Raw genomic sequence first — 21,939 nt, 5'->3', positions numbered from 1 at the left:
TGTCATAGATGTACTTTCCTCTGTGTAAAACTACCCAAGTGATCTTTTCTCAAGTTAGATCATTAAAATAATCTTCTTTCTTTCTAATCTGGGATGATCAGCTTTGAATGAGGTTTGGGGGTAGGGCTTTCCAATTGCCTGCTGTTATTATACAGCAATGATTGTACTGAAATTAAAAGTCTCTAGAGCTAAGCTGTTAATGTCATAAATGAACAATTTATTATCACTTACTTGGAAATGCATTTTGTAATGGGAGAGAGCTCAAGAAAACTGCAGTCTGCATTGCAGATGTAAGAGGACAGGTTTTCAGTAAAAAAAAAATCAATAAAATTAAGGAGAGGCTTGATGTAGATGTTGCATTGGGTAGACTGGATCCCCTGTTTATGGTAGAGGGTTGTGGCTGAGGGCCAGCCTCCATGGCCGTGCAGGAACTGCAGTCCCAGCTGCTGCTGATGGAAAGGAGTTCTTCTCTCGATATTCCCTCTTTATGCTGGACTTACTGCAGTATTCACCTTCGTGTCTAAAATGCTGTGTTGTTGTTTAAGATGAGGATTTTTGAGGACGATGCGTTGATTTTAGCAGAAAGCCCTCACATAGAAGAGCACTTGACCATGCAGCTTCCCACTGCTCTGAGGCTGGGCATTCCAGGGGATGCAGTGTGCAGGATGAGCTATATAATCTGGCTCTACATCAGCAGCACCACTCAGAACTGGGCTACTAATTGCAGCACCTTTTAAAGTGAAGAGCTTTTAAAATGCAAAATGGAAGAAGTTGACACACAAGAGAGGCTTGAAGTAGTTTCACTTAAAGCTGAAAAAGCTTTTGGGATACAGTCCCATTTCATCCAACCTGTTTGCAAATTAATTATGCTAAGCAGGTTCTTTTAATTACATTGCTTGAAGGAAGAGCAGCAGAACACGTAAATTCCATGGGAGAGAGAGCAGAAATTTCCGCTGCCAATTACTGAGCTACATTCAACAGAGGCTGATGCAGCATGATGTGACAGAATGTGATTACTTTAACTGAAGTCTAGAGAAACTCACAAATTCCTCATTTTTGTTTTTGTAAAAGTCCTGCAGAGTCAATTGTATCACAGGCATGACATTTTTCCAAAGCATTAACCTTTTTTATTATGCAACTTTTGTGGCAGAAAAGCCTGTAGCACATTCAGGCAGTTGGCTCTGGTGTGGGGCAGATCTGGGCTGTGTGACTCAAATCACAGTGCAGGTCTGTGCCGTGTGCCGAAATGTTTCTCCTTCCTCACTCTTGCTGAGAAAGGCAAGCGAGAGGTGTCAGTGTGGGATACACCATCACCATCTAGTGGTTACCGCAGAGCTGGAGGGAAAGTACTCGGATTAACCAGCAAATTGGGAAAATTCTCACCTGGACCTGCTCCATTTCAGTATATTTCTTTGTCTTCTTAATGAAGGTATTCAAAGAGAAAAAGACAACAAAACTTGTTGGTAAGTCTGCCCCTGACTACCAGCTGGAGCGGCTGTTAGAATGACGAGCGTAGACCTTGGGCAACTACAAAATACAATAGCAAAGTGCCCTATTTTTATCAGGTAACACCGAGTACAAAAATACTTGGACGTGTGAGTCCTGTGTGTCCAAAAGTAAGTGGAGAAGTTTAAAAAATGGATTAAAAATTAAATCACTACTCATTTGCATAATATCTGTGCAATGCTTGAGGAGCCACTCCGGCTACAAAAGGCGGTGTTCAACTCACCTAGCTTTTGCACTGCTGGAGTCTGAACAGGTTACCTACTGAGCACCTTCAGTAGCCTCCTTCTGAGAGGAGAGCTGAGCCCACCTATTTTGAGCAGCTGCCTGTTTTAAGGGCAGGTGTCAAGATATGTGATTTCAGGGCAGATAAAGTAAGCTAAATCTCTTCCAAACAATAAAGGCACTATTATTAGGGCAAAGTGGGAGGATCTGTTTTATAAGCTATAGAATAATCTTTTTCATTTTCTAATGTGAACGCTAGGTAGCTTACCTAGGCTTTGGAAATTCAAGCCTGTCCCTTATTTTAAAGAAAAGGCCTTAAGAAAGCAGCAGTAAGGAGTTTTCTTGTTCATAATTTTTGAGAATAGAGTATCTTTAGATTTCCTTCCAGCCCAGCCTTCTTATGATTCTCTGGCCCATGGTTCTGACTGTGCGAATACGAACTGCATCCTCCGTCCACTTCTCACTCCTTTCCTCTCAATGTCTTACTCACTGCTTTCGTCTGCTCTCTGCCTTCCTTCCACCACTCCATGGCTCAGTCTGTCTGCCCTCTCATCTGCTGGGACAGGCTTCTGTTTGGAAATACCAGGGAGAAGCTGTGGGCAGTGTAAGCAGGTCTTGCTCTACCATGTTAGTGGGAGAACCAGCTTGGGTTCAGGGCAGTAGGGTTTCCACAGCTCTCTTCAACCCATTTTTTTTCTTTCTTTATCCTCTGTTCCCTCGTTAAGATTTATTGCCCTTCAGATATCTCAACTTGACACTAACAGAAAACAAAGCTTTTTGGCAAGTGGCTCGAGGTCCTCTCCCAGTGCCCAGTCAGTCCTCGACCTTCCTGTCTAGATATTAACAGCACTACCAGTTCTGTTGATAAGTTTTATTTTGCAGATACTACTAGCAATTAAAGCAGGGCCACTGTCTCATTTTCCATCACTGCAAGACAGCTGTCAGATATTAATGACCAGCGTTTGTTACAGCCAGAGCTGGATTAAAACTGGTGACCTGCATGTGAAAGACTTCATATCTCATTACCTCAAGCTATTCAATCCTAGAGTTCTTTGAAATGTAGTGCTGTTTTCTGTCTTGGTCCTATTAATCCCGCTTGCTGCTATCTATGTGCTCTGTTCACTGAGGTGTTTGGGGATCGATATGCTATGGTTTTCTCGCTGGTATTGCACAGATTTTTCATCCATCCTCATTTTTGTTCACTCTCATTGACCTTAGGAGATCTAGAAACTGGATAATAACCCAGGAGTAAGAAGATCAAAGATTTTTGTATCTAGGTCACTACTAATAATCCAGCGGTTGGTCATTACAGTGTATGTTGAGTAGCTGATGTAAATTCTTTCAATCGCCTTCCATGTAGTCACAAAATAAAATGCGTAACACTTGTTGCCTTCAGTGGGTGTTTGATTAAGAATGAAGCTTCTGTGAGCAAGGCATGTATTTGGGATTTAACTCCAGGTTAGTAAGCTGATTTCACTCATTTCTGTGAGATGGGAAGCAAATAAGATCAGGTGTTGGAAAATTACCATGTCCCGAGCTTAGACATTTGTTGTGTGCTTCCTTTTTGGGGGAAGATTGTTGAAGTGGTGGTCCTACAGAAAAAGCTGCAGCTGCTCTGTGCTTCCAGAGAACACAGAATATGAAGAAATGAAGGTTCTAGGCAGGGCTCCAATGCAGGGATGCTGCCAGAGTTCAGTCTGCATTTTAATCCGCTATCGCACACATTTTCCAGTCAGACTGGTTCAGCAGTTTGGATGGTCCCACCCCAACTCCTGGACAAAGCAGGAGAGACACATGACATGCACACGTGTGGGGGAGAAATCATTTTGCTGTGTGTGCTGCCTAGCTACTGGCAGATATAAAACACCATTATAGAACAGAGAAATGTTTTGAATTCTGTCATGCATGCTTTTGGAAGGAGAATGATGTTATTAGGAGTGAGATTCTGTCCTGAAATGGAAATACATAATTCAGTCTGTGGTTCAGTTAGTTCTATTAAAACTTTGTCTTTATTTCTGCTGTCAAAATACATTTAGAACAAAACCTTCAAGTAGAAGGCAAGAAAGATTAAATTGCTTTTATCTTTTCAAGTTAAACTGAAAAGAGATGTTAGTGGAAGGGGAATCTGGAGGTAGAGCAGTCCCTGCCTTTTGGGATCCGCTCTCCAGGTGGAGGGAGGAAGACAGGCCTACAGGATCTCTCTGCAAGAGTGGGGGATCTACTTTCAAATGTCTTGCTGTGCCCCAGAGCTCTCCAGCTCCCCAAAGCTCATTTGGATCCTACCTGGGTTTTATCAGACATTGAGCTTCATATTCGCCACAGCTGTGGACAGTCTTTCAGGAAACCTGTAAGCCTGACCTTAAAAATGCACTGTAAAAATGAGTGTTGCAGTATTCCAAAGAGGGTGACTAACTTGAAGGAAACGGTCAGGACTTGTTTGGAAACTTAACTCAGACATAAAAGCCTCACCTTGGCTCATCGGTTGGCTTTGGCTGTTGTTCCTGTTGCCTAAAAACAAATTCCAACCTTTCCATGGAGAATTTGGAAGAAGATCTGATTTGTGATCCAAGTATTTAGAAACCAAGATCTCACCTGCTTTACATGGAAACTGTAATTCCTGGGCTTTTCAGAGAGCCAGAAATTGACTTTCCCTCTCAGTACTTCAGTACTGCACTGCTTACTGGCTCGAGAGCTGTGGAGGATTCAGCCATGCTAATTCTTGCAAATACCCAAAATTGAAGAAAAAAAAAAAAGGTTCTCATAGTTGTGTTTGGATTTGGGAATCCTCCTGGGGAGTTATGTCCTTTCACACCTCTCAGTATAAACAGCAGTTAAATTTTCACCTCCTAATGTGAACATACTGTATAATTTCCATCAAGCTTTGGACTTTTGGTGTCAGCACTGGACACGTTGTACATGTATAGGTTGATTCTGACTTAGCCTTCAGTGTGCCCTGTACATCTACATCTTGCTGTGCTTCAGTGGGGACTCAGTCTTCAAATGTGAGGTGCTCCCCAGTCAAAAGTCTCATACAAATGGACCCAACAAGTAGTGAAGTGATAGGCAAGGTATAAAAAGTGGCAGAGTTGGTAGGTGGCTTGTTTATGTATAATCTTGTCAGTTTGTACCTTCTATGGTCTTGCTTTGCTGGTACTCTGGTGTCCACTCATTGGGGGTTGGATGTGGGGTTAGGCTGATGCTAGCAAATCCCTTTGGGATCACTCAGATCTCTGTAGGTGTGAAAGCAGCTCTTTTTAAAACTGAAAGCCTGTTATTAACCACACAGCTCATGAATCAGTATAGTTAGCTATATGTACAGGTTGTTACCTCTCTGGAGGCAATGGGATCTTCATATCTGTCAAAGGAGAAGCACAACACAGGTTGCTGTGGCTAGAAACTGTATGTGGCCCTCTTGTGAAAACACAGCCAGCTGCAGCAATAGAAATGTCCAAGGATACGTTTCAGTTCAGAAGTCAATGTGTTATGCCATGCTTTATAAGTACAGTGTAGGTCAGTTGTTGCTTCAGACTGACATCTCGGGGAGCGCGCTTATAGGACAACAGCACCAAATCTCTCTTATTAGTGTGCTCGGGGTTAGAGAAAAAAAGCCCAGCTTCTTTCTCTTGGCTCTGCAGTCACTCTGGATTTTGGGAACTTCATCAGCATGCTAAACAATACTGCCACTGCATCTCTGTGACAGCTTAGGTTATATTTCAGCTTTGTGACAGGTCTCAAACACATGATCTTGTGACCTCAAATTTACATCACGTTCAGGCTTCAGTACCACACTACTGCTGTCTCTCAGTGTCATTTTGCATCAGTGGTTAGAATGGTTTGTTGCAGATATTTATGAATTTTACTGGGAAAAAATCATAAATTTTTCATTACTAGATCCAGAAAGGTTATAGGTATGTCATCAGTTAAAGACAGGAGGGGGAGAACAACACTTCATATTTCAGATGAGAATTAAAATGTTGTTCTTTCCTAGGCTAGTCATGTATTTGGGATATGCAATTCTTCATAATGGAAGAAGTCACAGTGTACTCAGCAGAATGGGATGCATGTCATGCCTGCTGTTGTGTATCTGTCGTGGGACGTGTCACCCAGCAAGACACAGCATCTCTTGCCACTGATAAAGAAGAGTGAAGCAATGAACTCTGCATCGGTGTTTGTCAGACTGACTGCTGAACTACACGTGGCAGACTGTTTAACTACACTGGCTCACAAAAACATTTCATTTCAATAAACAGTGCTGCCAGAATAGAGGTAGCACAGGTGATGCTGTCATTCCAATTAGACACCAGGACTGTCCACAGTCAGAAATCTGGTCAATAGGAGAAGCCAGACCCAACCATTATTTAGGATGGAGGGTGGGGATGGAAGAACTATTGATGCTTAGATCCCTTGGCAGCAGGTGGAAATGCTTAAGTTTGAGACTTTTCTCTACCAGCAGAACTCTATTTAGGTAGAATGCAGATAGTTTTCTTTTTGAGCCTGGAAGACTTAGGTCTATCCAGACTGTATTTTGGCAGCAGTAAGAAGCCCTGGAGTCTATAAGCTCCAGTAGGCTATTTTTTTTTATTGAGATATGCCCTGTCTGAGGCACATTTCAAATTTCTTCTCTCCTATTGTTCAGCAGGGACTATATGTGTGTATGTATATATATATTCATTGTTTTTTGTTCGGCAAATACTTGTTACTTCCTCGGAGGCTGAATTCCCTGGCTGCTTTGTTGAAGGCCTTTGCCTGGGTAGTATTATCACTCCTAGGTATGTAGCTGTCGCCGAGTAAAGAATTCTGAGATTCCTTTACAAGGAAATCTGGTTGCAAGCTTAGTTATAAAAATGCTGTCACCTCTCCATAAAAATCTCATGCTATGAGAAGGGGGGCTTTGCCCTATTTTTATGAGAGCATGAACACTAAAATGTACTAAATGCCAACTCTGTCATACGTTTTAAATCAGATGCCACGTGGAGATGCATTCTACAGACAGCTGCCTTAACAGAGTGGTTGTTCATCGAATGCCTCTAGCAGATGATTTATAATGTTTTGAGGCTTGAAAATCCTTTGGCCATCAAAAAGACCCTTTAAGCCAGGAATGTGTTGAGAAAGGAATGCAATAGAGGACAAAGAGAAGTGCTCATGCTTGAGCATGAATATGCCTACCTGTTAATTCTGTGTAAATAGCAGCCAATCAAGATGATGCTTTCTTGGTTCGTTCTAATCTCCTTTTGTTGTAATTTTTGTTGTTGCCTTTGTTTGAACATTTAACATTCTACGAGATTTGGCTCATTATTTTTCATCCTTGATTGCATCTGACATGAAATGTGACTCTATCAAATATGTGTGAAATATACTACATTAGTATTCCTCTATAAATAATTAATCTCTAGAGACCATTATATGCAGCCAGGTCATAGAGGAGGTATGAATGAACTTGGAAATGTCAGGAACTGGGATGTATCTCCCAGCAGCAAACCTACAAAGTACATTTTTGCAATTGGCATCACCAGGAACAGTCCTGGGAGGATCCTTCCTGGCAAGTATAAACCAGCATCCTTCTGGAAAACCGTTGGTAGAGTTTGTTCATGATTACACAGTTTACTGTTCTACTATTAATGTGTGTAGGGCTTTTTATTCATCATTATCAACTCTAAGATACAAAAATATTAAAGGTGATGAGATTTTCCCCGGAGGTGTTCAAGATGAGGGTAGATGTGGCACTGAGGGACATGGTTCAGTGGGCATCGTGGTGATGGGTTGGTGGTTGAGCTGGATGATCTTAGTGGTCTTTTCCAGCTTTAATAATTCTATGATTCTGTGATCTGCTGCTCTCATAAGATAAGAGAGCTAACTTATCCAAAGGCAGGTATGACTTATCTTCCTCTGAATTCTCACTCCTATACTGAACACTTTTTAATCTACTGTTCTTGTTATTGTACTGCCTGCTTGCTAAGGACTGAGTAGCTGTTACTGTTTATTCATGAGAGCCTACAAACTGATTTATTTAACGTTTAACAGAATACTTAGGGGAAAATTCAAATCTATTACTCATATTCATTACTCAATGTGGAAAAGCAATAGTTCATCCTTAGGGTGAGCTAGTTATCATAATTATACTGCTGGGCAGTTCAGGTGGCATCACTGTACATTTTGAGTGTATTTTTGAGGTAATGTTTATTAATGGAGAACACTGATTTTGATGCATCCCTCCAGATATTCTTCACTGTGTGTACAAATAGACTTTGATTTTGCTTCTTACAGGTGGACTTAGTTGGATTTTGAGGTTTTAGAGGTTTTTTGTTGCTGAGGGGAAAAATTCAAATGGAACTGATTTGGAACCAGGATTGCATTCAGCACAACAGTGAAGGCATCAGCTGTACATTTGTGCATTTTGTGCAGAGTGTAAGTGGTATGGATATCTTCAGTTTGTCTGGTGCAGAGAGTGTACTGTAATCCAAAGGAGAAGATGCCACGACACTAAGCCTGTGTGAAAAAGAAAGCAGCAAGGAATCAACGTTAGAAAAGCATAGTGCTTATCTACCTTTATTGTATCCTTTTCAGCTGACTCACAATTTTGTTATTGAGACTTTAGTCATTATGATCATGTCGGATAGTGCATGAAATGGGAGACTTTGGTGATTAAAAATGAGCACCAATAGCAGAGTTCTTTAAAAATGCATAATGATGCATCTTTTTTTAATAGAGTTTTCTTCGCCTTTTTAGATAAAGATCATTTTAAATTTAAAAGTCACTTTTTCTCTGCACTTTTTAGAATTTACTTTATGCTATGCTTTTGTATGGCCGATTTTGGCAGGTCTTATTGCATTCTAGTAGTAAGTCACATACAGAGTGAGTATATGAACTATAAGATCTTAAAGGAACCAAGTGCTGGGTAAACTCATAACTGGCTGGTACATCTCTAACAGAAGAGGCTGCTCTCCCCATTGTTGCTTTTTCCTTCAGAGCAGGACAAGTATGACAATGGCCTTCTGATGGCAAAAAGGACCTTCAGCTGCTTTTCAAAGGTTCCATGTGCTGAAGAATTGAAATTATTCAGGAATTTCACTGCATTATTCCAGCAGGCAAATGCAAGAGATGCCTACTTCTCACCTTTCCCCCACCAAACATCTTATTAATTTAAATTAATTTTGTAGAAGCCTGCATTCCCCAAGAGTTTTTTGGAATAAGAGGGTTGAAAGTAGGGGAAAGCTCTGTTCTGCAGGATGATACTATCTGCTTTAGCTGACCAATAACCTAAAGAGGAGAAATCTTCAGAAAAATTTTAGCACTGGGTATTGCTAATATTCATTGCTTTGTGAGCACAGACAGTAATTGCACAGCAACAGCCTATCCAGGGAGGTGGAGTCTCCATATGAAGGCAGACATCCATTTGGCACACGTGGGTGGTTTTACATCTCTTTCTTTCATACATATGTCTGATCTTTTCCATCAGAATGCTGTTATTCCATAGTATTTACATACTGCTGGGCTTGCATGTCTTGGCATTGACCATTTAAAAGGTTCATACTTTAAGAGAAAGCCTAGGTATGGAAGAGAATATGGAAGAAAAAATTATCCAGAGAAGCTAGAATCTTAAAATCCCACTGTATTGAGTATTCTTTTGTTATTATTCTCCGTAAGTAAATAATTGGAAAGGTTGCAGATGGATGAATATCCAATGCAAGTCTGTACAAAATTTTCAGAAGGAAGCCTGAAAACTTGTCTGCTCATAGCCTCATTGCAAAATAAAAGCTTTGAGGTAGGCCTTGCATAACTTAGAAATGTGGGCCTATTTCCAATTTCAGATGATTAGAAACTTCATTTTCATACAGTTCCTCTGTAACTTGTTGGATTGCTTTCAAATTCAGTACTGAAAATGAAAGTCAATAAGATGTGCCTACAGGCAGAAGGGAACAAAAGGAAAATGATACCAAATCATTGTCACCTACCTTCTATCTGTTCTACAAAAAATTGCAACCATCCTTCTCTGCCTTCCTTAGGGGTGTTCTCCATTTCCTCAACCTTTTTCCCTTTTGTTCTGCATTGGAACTTTACTCTGCAGTACATCTTTTGACCAACTCTGATCAGTTACCAGTTTGTCTGAGCTTAGGGACAGATATATGGTCTCCAAGCAAAGAGATGTCAGGATTTACCCATGTTGGTTCTCAAGTACTCTGTCATTAACTCAGCATAGCCCTTAGGAATTGTAAAAGGCTTGCAGTTTGTGATATGAAACAAAAAACAACCATGTCCACTCCATCCCCAAGAATTGGTTAGGCACAGAGGGATGAAGATAAGGGTTATGTGCACATGGCTCCACGATGACTGGCTTGGAGACTGCGGCAATGATCCAGTTATTTAATCTTTATATATGTTCCTGTTGAGACCCAGCTGTCTTCCAGGTGTGTGTCTGAGGGTGCAGGCTGGGGTTCCCTTTCGTAGCCCAGCAATGAGCATCAGGGCATGCTGGTTTTGCGGGCAGTCAGCTCTTTCCATTTTCTATCCTTGAATACTTACTGCTTTTTTGCAGCAGAGCAAGTTCTTGCAAAGTGCTTGTGGTATCATATAGCTTTCATCTTACTCCACTCCTTTGGTCTCTCTGGACTTCATGTTGTAGTTTTCTTCCTTGGACTAAAAGGTTTATGGACTGCCCTTCTCCCAAAGGCTGGATGAGCAGGAAAAGAAATGTGAGTCCACCAGTTCCCAGCTCATTGGAGTGAGCTGTGGTTGTGAAGGAGTTGCTAGCTCTCTCTAGAAGCTAAATCAGTTTGTTTGCACCTCTCGAATTGACAGGTTTTGTTCTCAGTATTAAGGAAAAAGATTGGTAGTTCAGCACTCACTGAGATCTTACGGAATCATAGAATATCCTGAGTTAGAAGGGACCCGTAAGGACTATTGAATCCAACTCCTGGATCCATGCAGGACCACCCAAAAATCAGACCACACGACTGAGAGCATTGCCCAGACACTTCTTGAACTCCAGCACCTGGGGCCGTGAGCCCTGAGCAGCCTGTTCCATTGCCAGCACCCTCTGGTGAAGAACCTTTTCCTGTTACACAGTCTGAGCCCCCCTTGATGTTCAAATCCTTAGTTCTCTGACATTCTCATCTACAGTCATTTTCCTTCTCTTTCTGTAGTTCCCTTTCGGCAGCACTTCACTATAACAACTCCATAATGTTTTAAAAATTTTATGAGGCTGTATTACATAAGGTGTGTGAGGTATTTCAGGCAGAAGAATCTTTTCTGCGGCTCCATCTGTATATTCATAAGATGGATATCTCAGACTATAGTGACTCGTGATTCAAATCTCTTTCTGGCTGGAAATAGCACTTACTGATGCTTCCATAGCCCTGTTCTTTTGGGAAATCTGTGCTAAGGGCTTCGTGGCCCAGCAGGCATAGCAATCAAGTTAATGCTCTGAACCTTTGGAGCCAAAACTCACTGGGAAGATAAAGCATTTTTGCAGAAATGAAAAGGAGTCAGATGATCTTTGAGGGAAACAAAATAAAAAGAAATGTCCCAGATCAGTATATTCTCCATCTGGTATGTTCCCAGATTCCTAAAGAGATATAACATAATGTCAAGAAAAAGGATGTTGTGATTAGCCTGGTGCCTAGCTGCAGCGCAGCAGGATCCTGACATTGTCGTAGCCCTGTGCTGTCACTGACCTTGGCGTACTGGAAGACTGTGCCAAACTTAAATAAAGTGTTCCAGCGTTGTTGCTCAGTTAAGGGAGATCAAAGAGAAATAACATTTAATCAGCCCTACTCCCCCTGCTATGGACCAGCAGTACTAATTGTTTTGACGACAGTTCTCTCTGAAGATTTTTTCCTTTAGCACTGAGTAATAACTGATGTGCTAGCGTATTGACCTATAGCACTACCACAGTTCAGTTAAGTTCCTCATTGTCCAAATCTAATCAGAGAAAAGCTGGGATTGAAAATCGATTCAATTCCTGCTAGTCAGTGACTAATTCCCCCACAGTTGTGAATACAGAGATTATTTTTCAGGCTGAAAGAGAGTCAGACCCTGCCATATATGTGCTTCAGAAGGGGAAGTGTCTTACTTCCCATTCATCTTCCTGCAGCACTTGGCATATGCTGGCTCTGCTTTTTTACTGTGGGTCTTTTCTTTTTCATAGGCTTTGTTTTGTGCTTGTTTTCTGCCCTCTGAGCCAGGCCTGTATCGCAGACAACTGCAAGGAACCAGTACTGATGATCCGCATTTGCTCCTGAATTCTCCAATATTTATTCTCTGCATGCTTCAGATTGTCCATTTCTTCAATGGCTGCAGAGGCAGTGTGACCTAGGTCTTACTAATAATGTACAAGCTAGTCCCTGTTTGTGGAAGCCTGAGCGAGATACAGACTCTGCTCTGATTCTACTTCACCCTGTGCAACTCTTTTCCCACTGAAGGGGAGAAGTGGTATTCCTTGGCTCTTCTAAATATTTCTTCCTGTGTGAAGAACTGACAGCTGCTTATAAGCCTCCCCATATGCCTATGGATGCACACGTGTTCAAAGTATTACAGCTACCAAGCAGAAACATAATTACTACATAGCCATGAGATGATTGGTCTACTATTGGTTAGTTCTCCCCAGTGCTTGCTAGCTCTATGCTCCCATCAGAACTGTAGCTCAAGTAGTCACAGTATTCTGTTGTGCTGATCCTCACCACATGTGTCTAAGCAGGGGATGTGTCATGGCAGTACACAAGGAGAACTGAGACCTGCAAAGTCATTTGGGCTCTGGTATTTGGTGTTCTTTGGGATTATCCATCACAGACATTCAGTGCTGCAGCTCAGCTGTCCAGTTTTTCTCAGCCTTTCCTTAATTTTAACAGTATTTCATTCTTCTCATATCCTTTGCTGAGATCCATTTCTCATGTTTCCATAGATTGCCCTCTCTGGAACTGATGTTTTATCTCTATTTTTTTCTGTTTGCCTTGCTGTAGAAGACAACTTGCTGATTCCTGCTTTGCAGCAATGAGTTGTGGCAGTGCTGAAAGATTCAAGTTCATATCTTTCAGCTGCAGCCCAGATGCCTGTGTATTGATCCACTGTAATTCTGTGCCGTGATACTCAGCAGAATACAGTCAGACTCATATTTTTGGATGACTTGAGAAAATAGCTTAAATATCGGCCTCGGAAGGAATGTGGCTAATCGAACCCATGCAGACCTGTGTTACCAGGTTGTGGTACTGCATGCTCAGATCCTGATTGTGACAGCCCTGGAGCTTTTGCATCCATAAAGCACAATAAAAACACTAGAGTTGAGACAGAAAAGTGGCTCTGTCCTGATTACATAGCAGGGATTCACGTGCTTTGGATGAGAAATGCTTTGGTATGTCTATGACAAGCCAGAGGGAATTAATAACTCCTGGAAGGCAGAATGGGAGAAGAGGGTAGAAAAAGAAATTGGGTCATATTTTGCTCTATGTAAAGGCAACAGCAACAGGAAAACAAACATGAATCTGACTTCTAAAGCAATGCAGCTACATTAACACAAGAGAAAAATAGGATTATGTAGTGGCTTCGTTGCCTGTTCCATCAGTAGAAGTAAATGTCACTGTTTCTTGGGTTCTGGTAGTGTCCGTGAATAACACTTGAATAGCTTGAATAACAACTTGAATTTAAAAAGCCACAGATTCTGATGCACCATTTTTATTCATCTATTTGCATGTTGGAAGGCAGAGGGAACACGATTCACAAATGGTGAACGAGTTTATTAGAGTGCCATGTTTACTCTTTCCAGCTTTATTGGCAAAGTAAAAATAGCTAGGAAAAGATAATTTTGTTCTCCACGAAACTCTGCTGCTCTTCCCTGCAGGTCTCACATGCATCATTAACCCACAGAGACAAATCAGCCAGCCAGTTTTACTCTGGCTTTACCTGTGGTGGATCCCCCATGGGACCCACTGGTGCAGCACTTGCTTTGGATTGTGCAGGGCTGAATCAAAGCAGCGCTGCTTCTCCCCCACAGAGATCTACGCTGTAGATGAGGGTGGCCACTGAGAGAGCTTTTAGGCCTCCCTTAGGATTTCTCTGCCTAATGGAGCAATGATACAAGGTGAGGAGGAGCAGAGGATAGGATGGAGAAGAGGTACTGAATATGATGTTTGAATTTGTTTCTGGTATTCTCAGTCATGTTACAGCATTGCAGCAGTAGCACAGTGTGGGGACGTGATCCAGTTCCATCTCTAGGAGTTTCAGTAACAAAATTGAATTATTATATCCAATACTCGATTTCCAGTGAGTGAAATATGAAGAAAACAGCCCAGCCCATTCCAAGGCATGTGGTCCAGTGGTGTATGTGTTCCTCTGTGCTGAAGTCTGCTGCTCTGTGGCTGAGAGCAGAGAACAGGGCAGGAGCATCTGTGTTTCTGTGATCCAGATCACTTAACATTTGATCAAATTGTGAATGGAAACATGCATAACTTCCAAAATTACTTCTGCTTTCATGGAGTCAAATTCTGCGGTTCTTCTTCCTTGTTGCATCTGTATAGCAAAGCTCTGCCTGGGAAAGCTCTGAGACTCAAATGCTGAGTGGTTATCTGAGTTTGTCTGAATGCTTTTCACTTAAAGGGCAGTTTGGGATAGTGCCGCAGAAGGACATTGATGTAGCAGGGTGTTGGTAATTGCCTCTGGAACAAGGTGTCCAAAGTCTGCTCAAATGAGATGTGTGAGGAAAAACCTTGGAAATCTATAGACCAAACATGTGGATAGCTTAGACTGGTGGAAGATATGGCTATGGAGATGATGGCTCTGCACTCGTCCTTGAGTGTCCCTGAAAAAAGAATCCCTGGATTCTTTTTTGGGCTTTGCCTTGGTTATCTAAACGTCCTTGGGGAGTCTGGTCTTCAGTAACACCATTTGGATTGTTCAGTTCATTAAATATTTCATTAATTTCAAAGAATGGTAACTTAGGGAAAACCGTTGACAGAAGTAGAAATAAAGAAATGGTTTCAAATTTATGTTATCATAGGCACTATTCAAACCCCACTGGGGTAATTGGATTACTGCTAATTGTAGGTATTGTGTTTGGCATTATGATACAGACGGGATTAAAGGAGAATTGTGAAAATTCCCTGAGATCAAGTCGATTTTAAAATACTTACTGGAGGAAATCTTAGAATCCAAATCTTCTGCCTCCTTATAAAGATGCTCGGGCACCGATTTGATTAGGAAAAAAGTTGTGTACTTTCTGATCCTTCTAGAATCATAGAATCACTCAGGTTGGAAGAGACCTTACAGATCATCAAGTCCAACCACAACCTAACTGTACTACCCTAACAATCTGCTAAATCACATCCCTGAGCACCACATCCAAACAGTTCTTAAACACATCCAGGGATGGTGACTCAACCACTTCCCTGGGGACCCTCTTCCAGTCCTTAACAACCCTTTCTGTCCTGACATCCAACCTAAACTCACCCCAGTGCAATTTCAGGCCATTTCCCCTCGTCCTGTCACCTATCACCAGTGAGAAGAGATTATTAGAGAACTTCTAATACTGGTTCGTGCAAGCTGTTCCCATTTGGGAACTCAGAGCTCTCTGATCTCCAATGATCCGCAGCTGGCATTTTCCCCCAAGTTCAGTTTGTCTCAGGCAAGAAGGGAAGTGCATGTGAGGGTTTCACATCTAGACAGAGACCTTTCAGCAGGGTAAGGACATTACATCATCCCACTGCTGGCGTTGTTTTGGAAAGACTGTTTTGTGGACAAGTGCTGAAAATATGTGTTCAGCCAAAACACAGGAGCTCCCACGCAGGAGCACATTTCAAAATCCAAACCCTGTGTCCTAGGTATTGTGGTCCTTCTGAAACCATCCCAGGTACAAGAAGGATGTCCAGAAGCTTTCCAGAACAGTGAACCTTCAAGACATTTTTCTTCTCCAAAATTTAGTAGCAAAATGAGAGATTTGTCTTTTCCCGTTTCATTTCCTAATTAGTAGTTGTCTATATGGATAACAATTTTGTCCCACACCAGCGTGTTACCTAACTCGTTTGGAAAATCACCAGGCCAGGAAAGAGATGGGACTAGACAAGAAGAAACGAACAACCAGTGTTTGGTCACTCATAGAACTGAGTGCTGCAGAAAGCCCAGACAGACATGGCTGGCCTTGGTTTTGGGCGAAAAGGGTAAAGCAGGATACAGTGTGCAAAGACTGGGTACACTTTTCAGTAGCACCACTGCAACAGCAGAAAGGGACTGCTTACCCTATCGTGTAAATTCATCTCCTGGGCACGGGGCTTCCAAGGCTGCAGAGGAACCCACTGACCTGCCCAGCCATTGTAGGCCTCTGACAATCCCCATTACATTCCTTTGCTTGTTTTTGAGACATTCAGTGGTACCACATGAGGCAGCCTAAACTATGTGTATTCCATCTGCCAAAAATGGGTGCTTGTCTTCCAGAATTGTGTCTCCCATTTCCACTTGGCTAAGACCAGTTTAACATGGAAGCCTACAAGGCTGTTTTTAAACAAATTTTGACAATGTTTTTTAGTTGTTCTGAGCTAAAAATAATACAGATCAGCAGGTACAGACTGGAGAAGTGTCCTCAATCCCCAAAGGACCTTTTACTGCATTTGCTCCCTAGAGGGAGTATACAGAGAAAATAATTAAAAAAAAGGCATCAATCCCATTTGTTCCCTTATAAGGCTGTAAGTGCCTGAAAGGCAGTGGCCTTTCTCAACTGAGAAAATTCACTGTCCTGTTTGTGATGAAAAAATTAGGAGGATGGTTTTCTCTGTTACATGCCATCAGTGTTGTATGACTGGCATGAGAGACACATCTTGCTGATGCTCCTTTAATGGGGTGAGATGTTTCAGATGTTTCCCCATGACTATTTAGAAATTGCCATCAGCACCTCCAGCCACCAACCCCTCCTAATGCCACTTCTCAGCCATTTTCAGAGGTGACCTTCTTCACTGCAGCCCAGTTCTTTGGTTCTGGCACTGCATTTCAGTGATGGGAGAAGCAGCCAAGAGCCAGTGACTGGATGCTGACCATACCAATCCAAATGGGAAAACAGCTGGTTTAGCAGCAAATGCTGACCTTAACAAAATGCCACTGGAAAAGGTACAGTGTTCCCATCTCTCTGGTTGTGCCTCCAGACTGCATTTCTGAAAGGACAGGGGAAGGAGATGAGCATTGCTGATACCTCTTCTGTGATAACACAAAGTTCAAAACACAAAGAACAGCTGAAATCCCACATGTGACGGTCATTTGAAACACTTTTCGGTTACGGTGATCACTAACAGAGGCTATTAAAGATGAGCAGCCCCATATCCTTTAACCAAATCTCAGTTTTCACCTAACCTATTTGTATTAGGTTACCAGCAAAAGAGAACGTGGTTTTGATTTTTCACAGTGAGGACTATTTTATGAAACAAATTTTCACTAGGAGCCCACACGTGTACTTGGTTGCAGCCTTCTAAGAGCTGTTATTGCCAAGCTGAATGAAATACTATTAAAATTCAGCTTGCTTGCTGTATTTCATAGTCAGAGAATAAGGCAGTAAATAATAACACCTGTAAATGTAAATGCTTGGGCATCAGGTATCTGATTTGAAATAGCTTCTAACGCAGCGTAGATCAGATGAGAGTGAGTCTGGCTCACAAGTCTGGCTGTGGTGCTGAGAGCACCACCTCCTTAGCACTGCACTATCACAAGCTGCATCTTTCAGTGCAGTTTACTGCATAAAATAGGGTTCAGCAGCCCCAGCTCATTACAACCTGGGAGCTGCTTCCCCTGAAGAACACAGGCAGTGAGATGAACCGCAACGTGGAGCAAATGGGACCGTTGCCAGAGGCAGCTCCACTTTCAGACACCGTACCTCTAATGGCGGCGCTGAGTTTGGACCGCTGGGTTGAACTTGCAAGGCTGAAAGCTGGAAACCATTTTATTATTTTATTTTGCAGTTCTTTCCGTATGGAGATGCTTCCAAGTTTGCCCAGCACGCCTTCCGAACCTTTGATAAAAACGGAGATGGGACCATCGACTTCAGAGAGTTCATCTGTGCACTGTCCATCACCTCCAGAGGCAGCTTTGAGCAGAAGCTAAACTGGGCCTTCAACATGTACGACCTGGATGGTGATGGGAAGATTACAAGGGTGGAAATGCTGGAAATCATAGAGGTGAGAACAATGTGGCACTCAAAAAGAACACATCTGAACATGATTCACAAAATCTTCTAGATTTTAAACACACGAGGCCGTGGGCTCTATCATTAAAAAAGCACATTATATACATTTATCTGATACTGACACACACAGTAAGTGATTTAAACACACTGATTTCAATGGACATGTAATCACTGAGAGTTGCTGTAAGTACATACGTGCACATGGGCTTTTAAATATCAAGAGGTACGTTTGTTTGCCAATGAATGGATTCAACACAAAAACAGCATAGCAAAGGATTTGCAAAGCCCATTGCAAAACCACCAGGCATGCACGAAATTACTGCTAAGGTTTCTGCCTGAATGGCTGAAATCTTAATGGAGGTTAAGTTATGGCAGAAATGTACAGAGATAACAGCACGCAGTTCTAAGCAGGCTTTCACTAACAGAATAAAGATTGAAGACAACTGTTGTATATAAGGAGAAGTATAAAGCTTACTTCCCCAGACTCTGCCAGCTCCTAGCCACAGTGGTTACTTCCAGGCTTTGCTCATGAGTACACACGGCAAGCTTTTCAAAGGAGATGACTTCTAAAACTGTTCATTCATCATTTCCATGGAATTTCTCAAGGGAGTCAATAAAACCCAAACAAACCATTCACCAGAGAATAGGTTACAACAGTTCGGTGCTGTAAAACCAAAGAAATTTACTCCAGCATGCAAAATGCAACTGCTGAAAGAAGCCTACACCTGAAGAAGAAAGTAAATCTGTGTTTTCAGTGAACAGATTTCAGATTGCATGAAAAAGAAAAATGCTCGGGGAAGCTGGCAACCACTTTACTGTTAGAACATCATTCTGGAATTCGAACACATTAAAAAAAATAAATGAATAAAGTACAATAAAATCAAGCTAACCCTTATATTGACTTTTCTATTTGGTTTCTTTCCAAAGGCCATCTACAAAATGGTAGGCACTGTGATAATGATGAAGATGAATGAGGATGGCCTGACGCCTGAGCAGCGGGTAGACAAGATCTTCAGTAAGATGGATAAGAACAAAGACGACCAGATCACACTGGATGAATTCAAAGAAGCTGCAAAGAGTGATCCTTCCATTGTATTACTCCTGCAGTGTGACATTCAAAAATGAGCTTGTGTATAATGCATCATAGACTGCACAGAAGTTTAATGTTCCATTCAGTTTGCAGCTATTTCCACACACACAGAAATTTGCTTGGACTACCTATAAATGGACTTGCTTCTTGTGTTTGAAACACTTGTGTGCATGAGAATGTCATTTGCTAAAGAATTTTAAAAGTATATATTATAAAAATAAACTGCCACAACGTGATGTGTGCAATGTCATTTCATACCAACCCTATTCCTCTGAAGCCTGTGCAGCAGTCCTGGGCTGCAGTGAATTATATTATTTATTGTTCATGTTTTACTGATGCTAGCTGTGTCTCCTAGACTGAGTAATGTTAGTGACACTGAATTCCCATGGTAATGTTAATTGTTTATTATAAACCACGCCACCATTCTGCTGTAAAGTAGTACTGGACAGACAGAGGGAAGAGTTCCTCAGTTCTTGAGTCTGATCCACACACGTGCTCGTATTGTCAGTGGATATAAATGTACTTCATTTGCATGCCTTTTAGGTTTGCCTTAATTCTTACCTCATTTGCATCCCTTCTATCTGGAAAGAGCTGTGTCAGAGGAATGCAGTATAAAAAAGCAAATCCTGCTAAAATGTTCCCCTTAAAAGTATATATAAATATATATATATATAATGTTTAAAATATTGTTTTATCGGAAGTTTAAAGGTTTTATTGGAAGTGTATTGATCTTTGCCTGAATTTTCAAAAGCTTCCACAGAGGTTGCAATATATATGTCCCAAATAAATTTATAACATTTGACCTTTTCCCCTAATTCTTATTTCACGTCTTCAGCATGGTAATAGAAAATCTATAAATCTATCTTTACTTATCTGTCACTGTACTACTGGGAAATATATATATTTCGTTATGGAAAGCATGAAGAAAACTTTGCACTCACTCGGTATAAGAGTCATGTTATACAAAATGAACAGTTGTAGTGCTTGTATTTCCAACAGAGCAGCTGTTTATCCTCTAAGATGTTAATGCTAAAATTAACAGTATACCTACTAGACCTGTGCTTACATCACTTTTTCAGCTAGCTGGAAGACAAATACAGTTTATTTGCTTGGTCTAACCCTGGTCTTCTAATGTTTTTCCCACCTTAAGAGTTTTTCCACTTACAATATGACATGAAACCACCACAGGCATTATATAAATAAATACTGTCCAAAATGTTGGCTGATAGTTTTGCAGTATGATAATTGAGAAGGGATCAAAGAACAACCTTTGTTCTCAGCTCTGTCTGCATCAACCAAGGTTATGCCCATAGCGTGGCAAGTATGAGTTCTGCACAGCCCTGGGAGAGCATGGAGAACACGTGCATTCTGCAGACAATCTTCCTTATACCAGGTTTCCCAGTTGCTTTAAACAAAGTCAATTGTTCATACTTTTACACCCACGAAAAAATCTGAAAGGGTGACGGTTGCATGTTGGATATTTCTACTTTGCCTTCGGAAATAAGACCATAAGAGCTAAAGATCAGACAATAAAGCACGGCACAAAACAAATCATTGTCTGCAATTTCAAATCTAAACAGCAAGGGAGGGGAATCAGACTGACCACAATCACAACCATCCCTTCCTATTTATTTTTTCCTCATATTCCAAAGAAATAAGAAAATACTGAAGTTTCAATTATTATTACTATTTTTTTTTAATACCAGAATTTTACTTAGCCTACACAGGTAGTATTCTTGCCAAAATAGTGGTATACTTTGTGTGTTTGGCTGTAACTTAAAAATAAAAGTTCTGAAACTATAACATACTTCTGAGTACGATACGCCCGTTGTTTCCATGTAGGCTAAAATTACCAGTGATACAGAAATGTTGAATAAGCCTGGGATTTTATGCCTTCTTTGCTTACACATGCTTATAAGGGCTGCTGTGCATCATTCCACGTTTCCCTGCACCTTAAATCTACCCAAGTGGACACGCTCCATCTACTTGAATAAAACATTAAGGACTGCACTGCCATCCAAAACACCTACAGCTCAACCTAGACTCAAATGTAACAGCATCACACAAGTCTCTCTGGGTAGCTGGTACAGGAAACTCAGCTCTTTAAGAGCCAAGAATGAGATAGCTCTGAGAATTGAGAACAATCACTGCAAAGTAAGTATCCAAGCAACTGCTCCAGTCTTGGTTTACTCAGAGCTAATTATCTACCATGAAAATAGTTGCTTGTAACTATTATACAACCAGGCACAGATTTTCATCAAGCACAATGCTAGATTAGAACACAGTATATGATTTGAATCAAAGACTGGAATCATTGCCAATTGCTCCAATATTTGAAGCAAGCCTGTAGAAAACTTCAGAGCAACCTCAAGTAGCTCAGTAGAAACGTCGTGATATTCCTTAATCTCTTTTTCCCCCAAGCCATTATAAAAGCACTACTGAAGATAAAGGTTTTCCTCTGCCTCTGCACTCTTATTTTTTTGGAAGCTGAAGAAAATCAGGAGGAAATAAAGCTATTGAAGCATTCTAGTTCCATCATAAAATCAAGTCACTCTGAAGATGTGGTTCAATACCACGTAAGAGTATTGATTTTCAGAAAAACACAAATTTGGCTCAAGTTCCAGGAAAGTTTCATCAAGGATGCAGTTTGCATGTCCCATCTCCCCTCCCCTTGCCAATGTTCTCACACAGATACCTACAACTTGCTTAGGACTAAAGTATTTACCATCACACCACAGGGTTACAGAATCACTCCTTGGTAGGAGCCTGCAGAGGACCTTACACTTTGCTTGAAGGAGGTGCAGTACTATTCAGAACGTGAAACCCTGCAAAGGAAGGAGGCCCTACAGCCTGGCAGTACAATATGTTTAAATGCCCCCTACCCCATTGTGAACAGTCCCTCTTCCCCATTTACTGCAGTCAGAAGCTCAACACTGCAATTCAGAGCCACTGTCTCCCATTCTCTTGCCATGCA

At 41.4% G+C, this 21,939-nt stretch overlaps 1 protein-coding gene across 5 annotated transcripts in view; it reads left to right on the top strand.

Moving 5' to 3' along the window:
- VSNL1 (visinin like 1) overlaps positions 1-20,186 on the top strand; it is a 75,718-nt gene extending 55,532 nt beyond the window's left edge. For all 5 annotated transcript variants that reach the window (XM_052665966.1, XM_052666218.1, XM_052666130.1 and 2 more), the window contains exons 3-4: positions 17,652-17,867; positions 18,803-20,186. In XM_052665966.1, the coding sequence (XP_052521926.1) occupies positions 17,652-17,867; positions 18,803-19,000 (414 nt within the window). In that variant the 3' untranslated portion in view covers positions 19,001-20,186. The remainder of the gene's footprint in view (positions 1-17,651; positions 17,868-18,802) is intronic.
- Positions 20,187-21,939: the final 1,753 nt, after the last annotated feature.

This window comes from Tympanuchus pallidicinctus, unplaced genomic scaffold, assembly GCF_026119805.1.
Source record: "Tympanuchus pallidicinctus isolate F22 unplaced genomic scaffold, pur_lepc_1.0 scaffold1, whole genome shotgun sequence".
In the NCBI taxonomy this organism is placed as follows: domain Eukaryota; kingdom Metazoa; phylum Chordata; class Aves; order Galliformes; family Phasianidae; genus Tympanuchus; species Tympanuchus pallidicinctus.
Note: the sequence above shows the minus strand (reverse complement) of the source record. Positions and strands in the feature narration are given on the sequence as shown.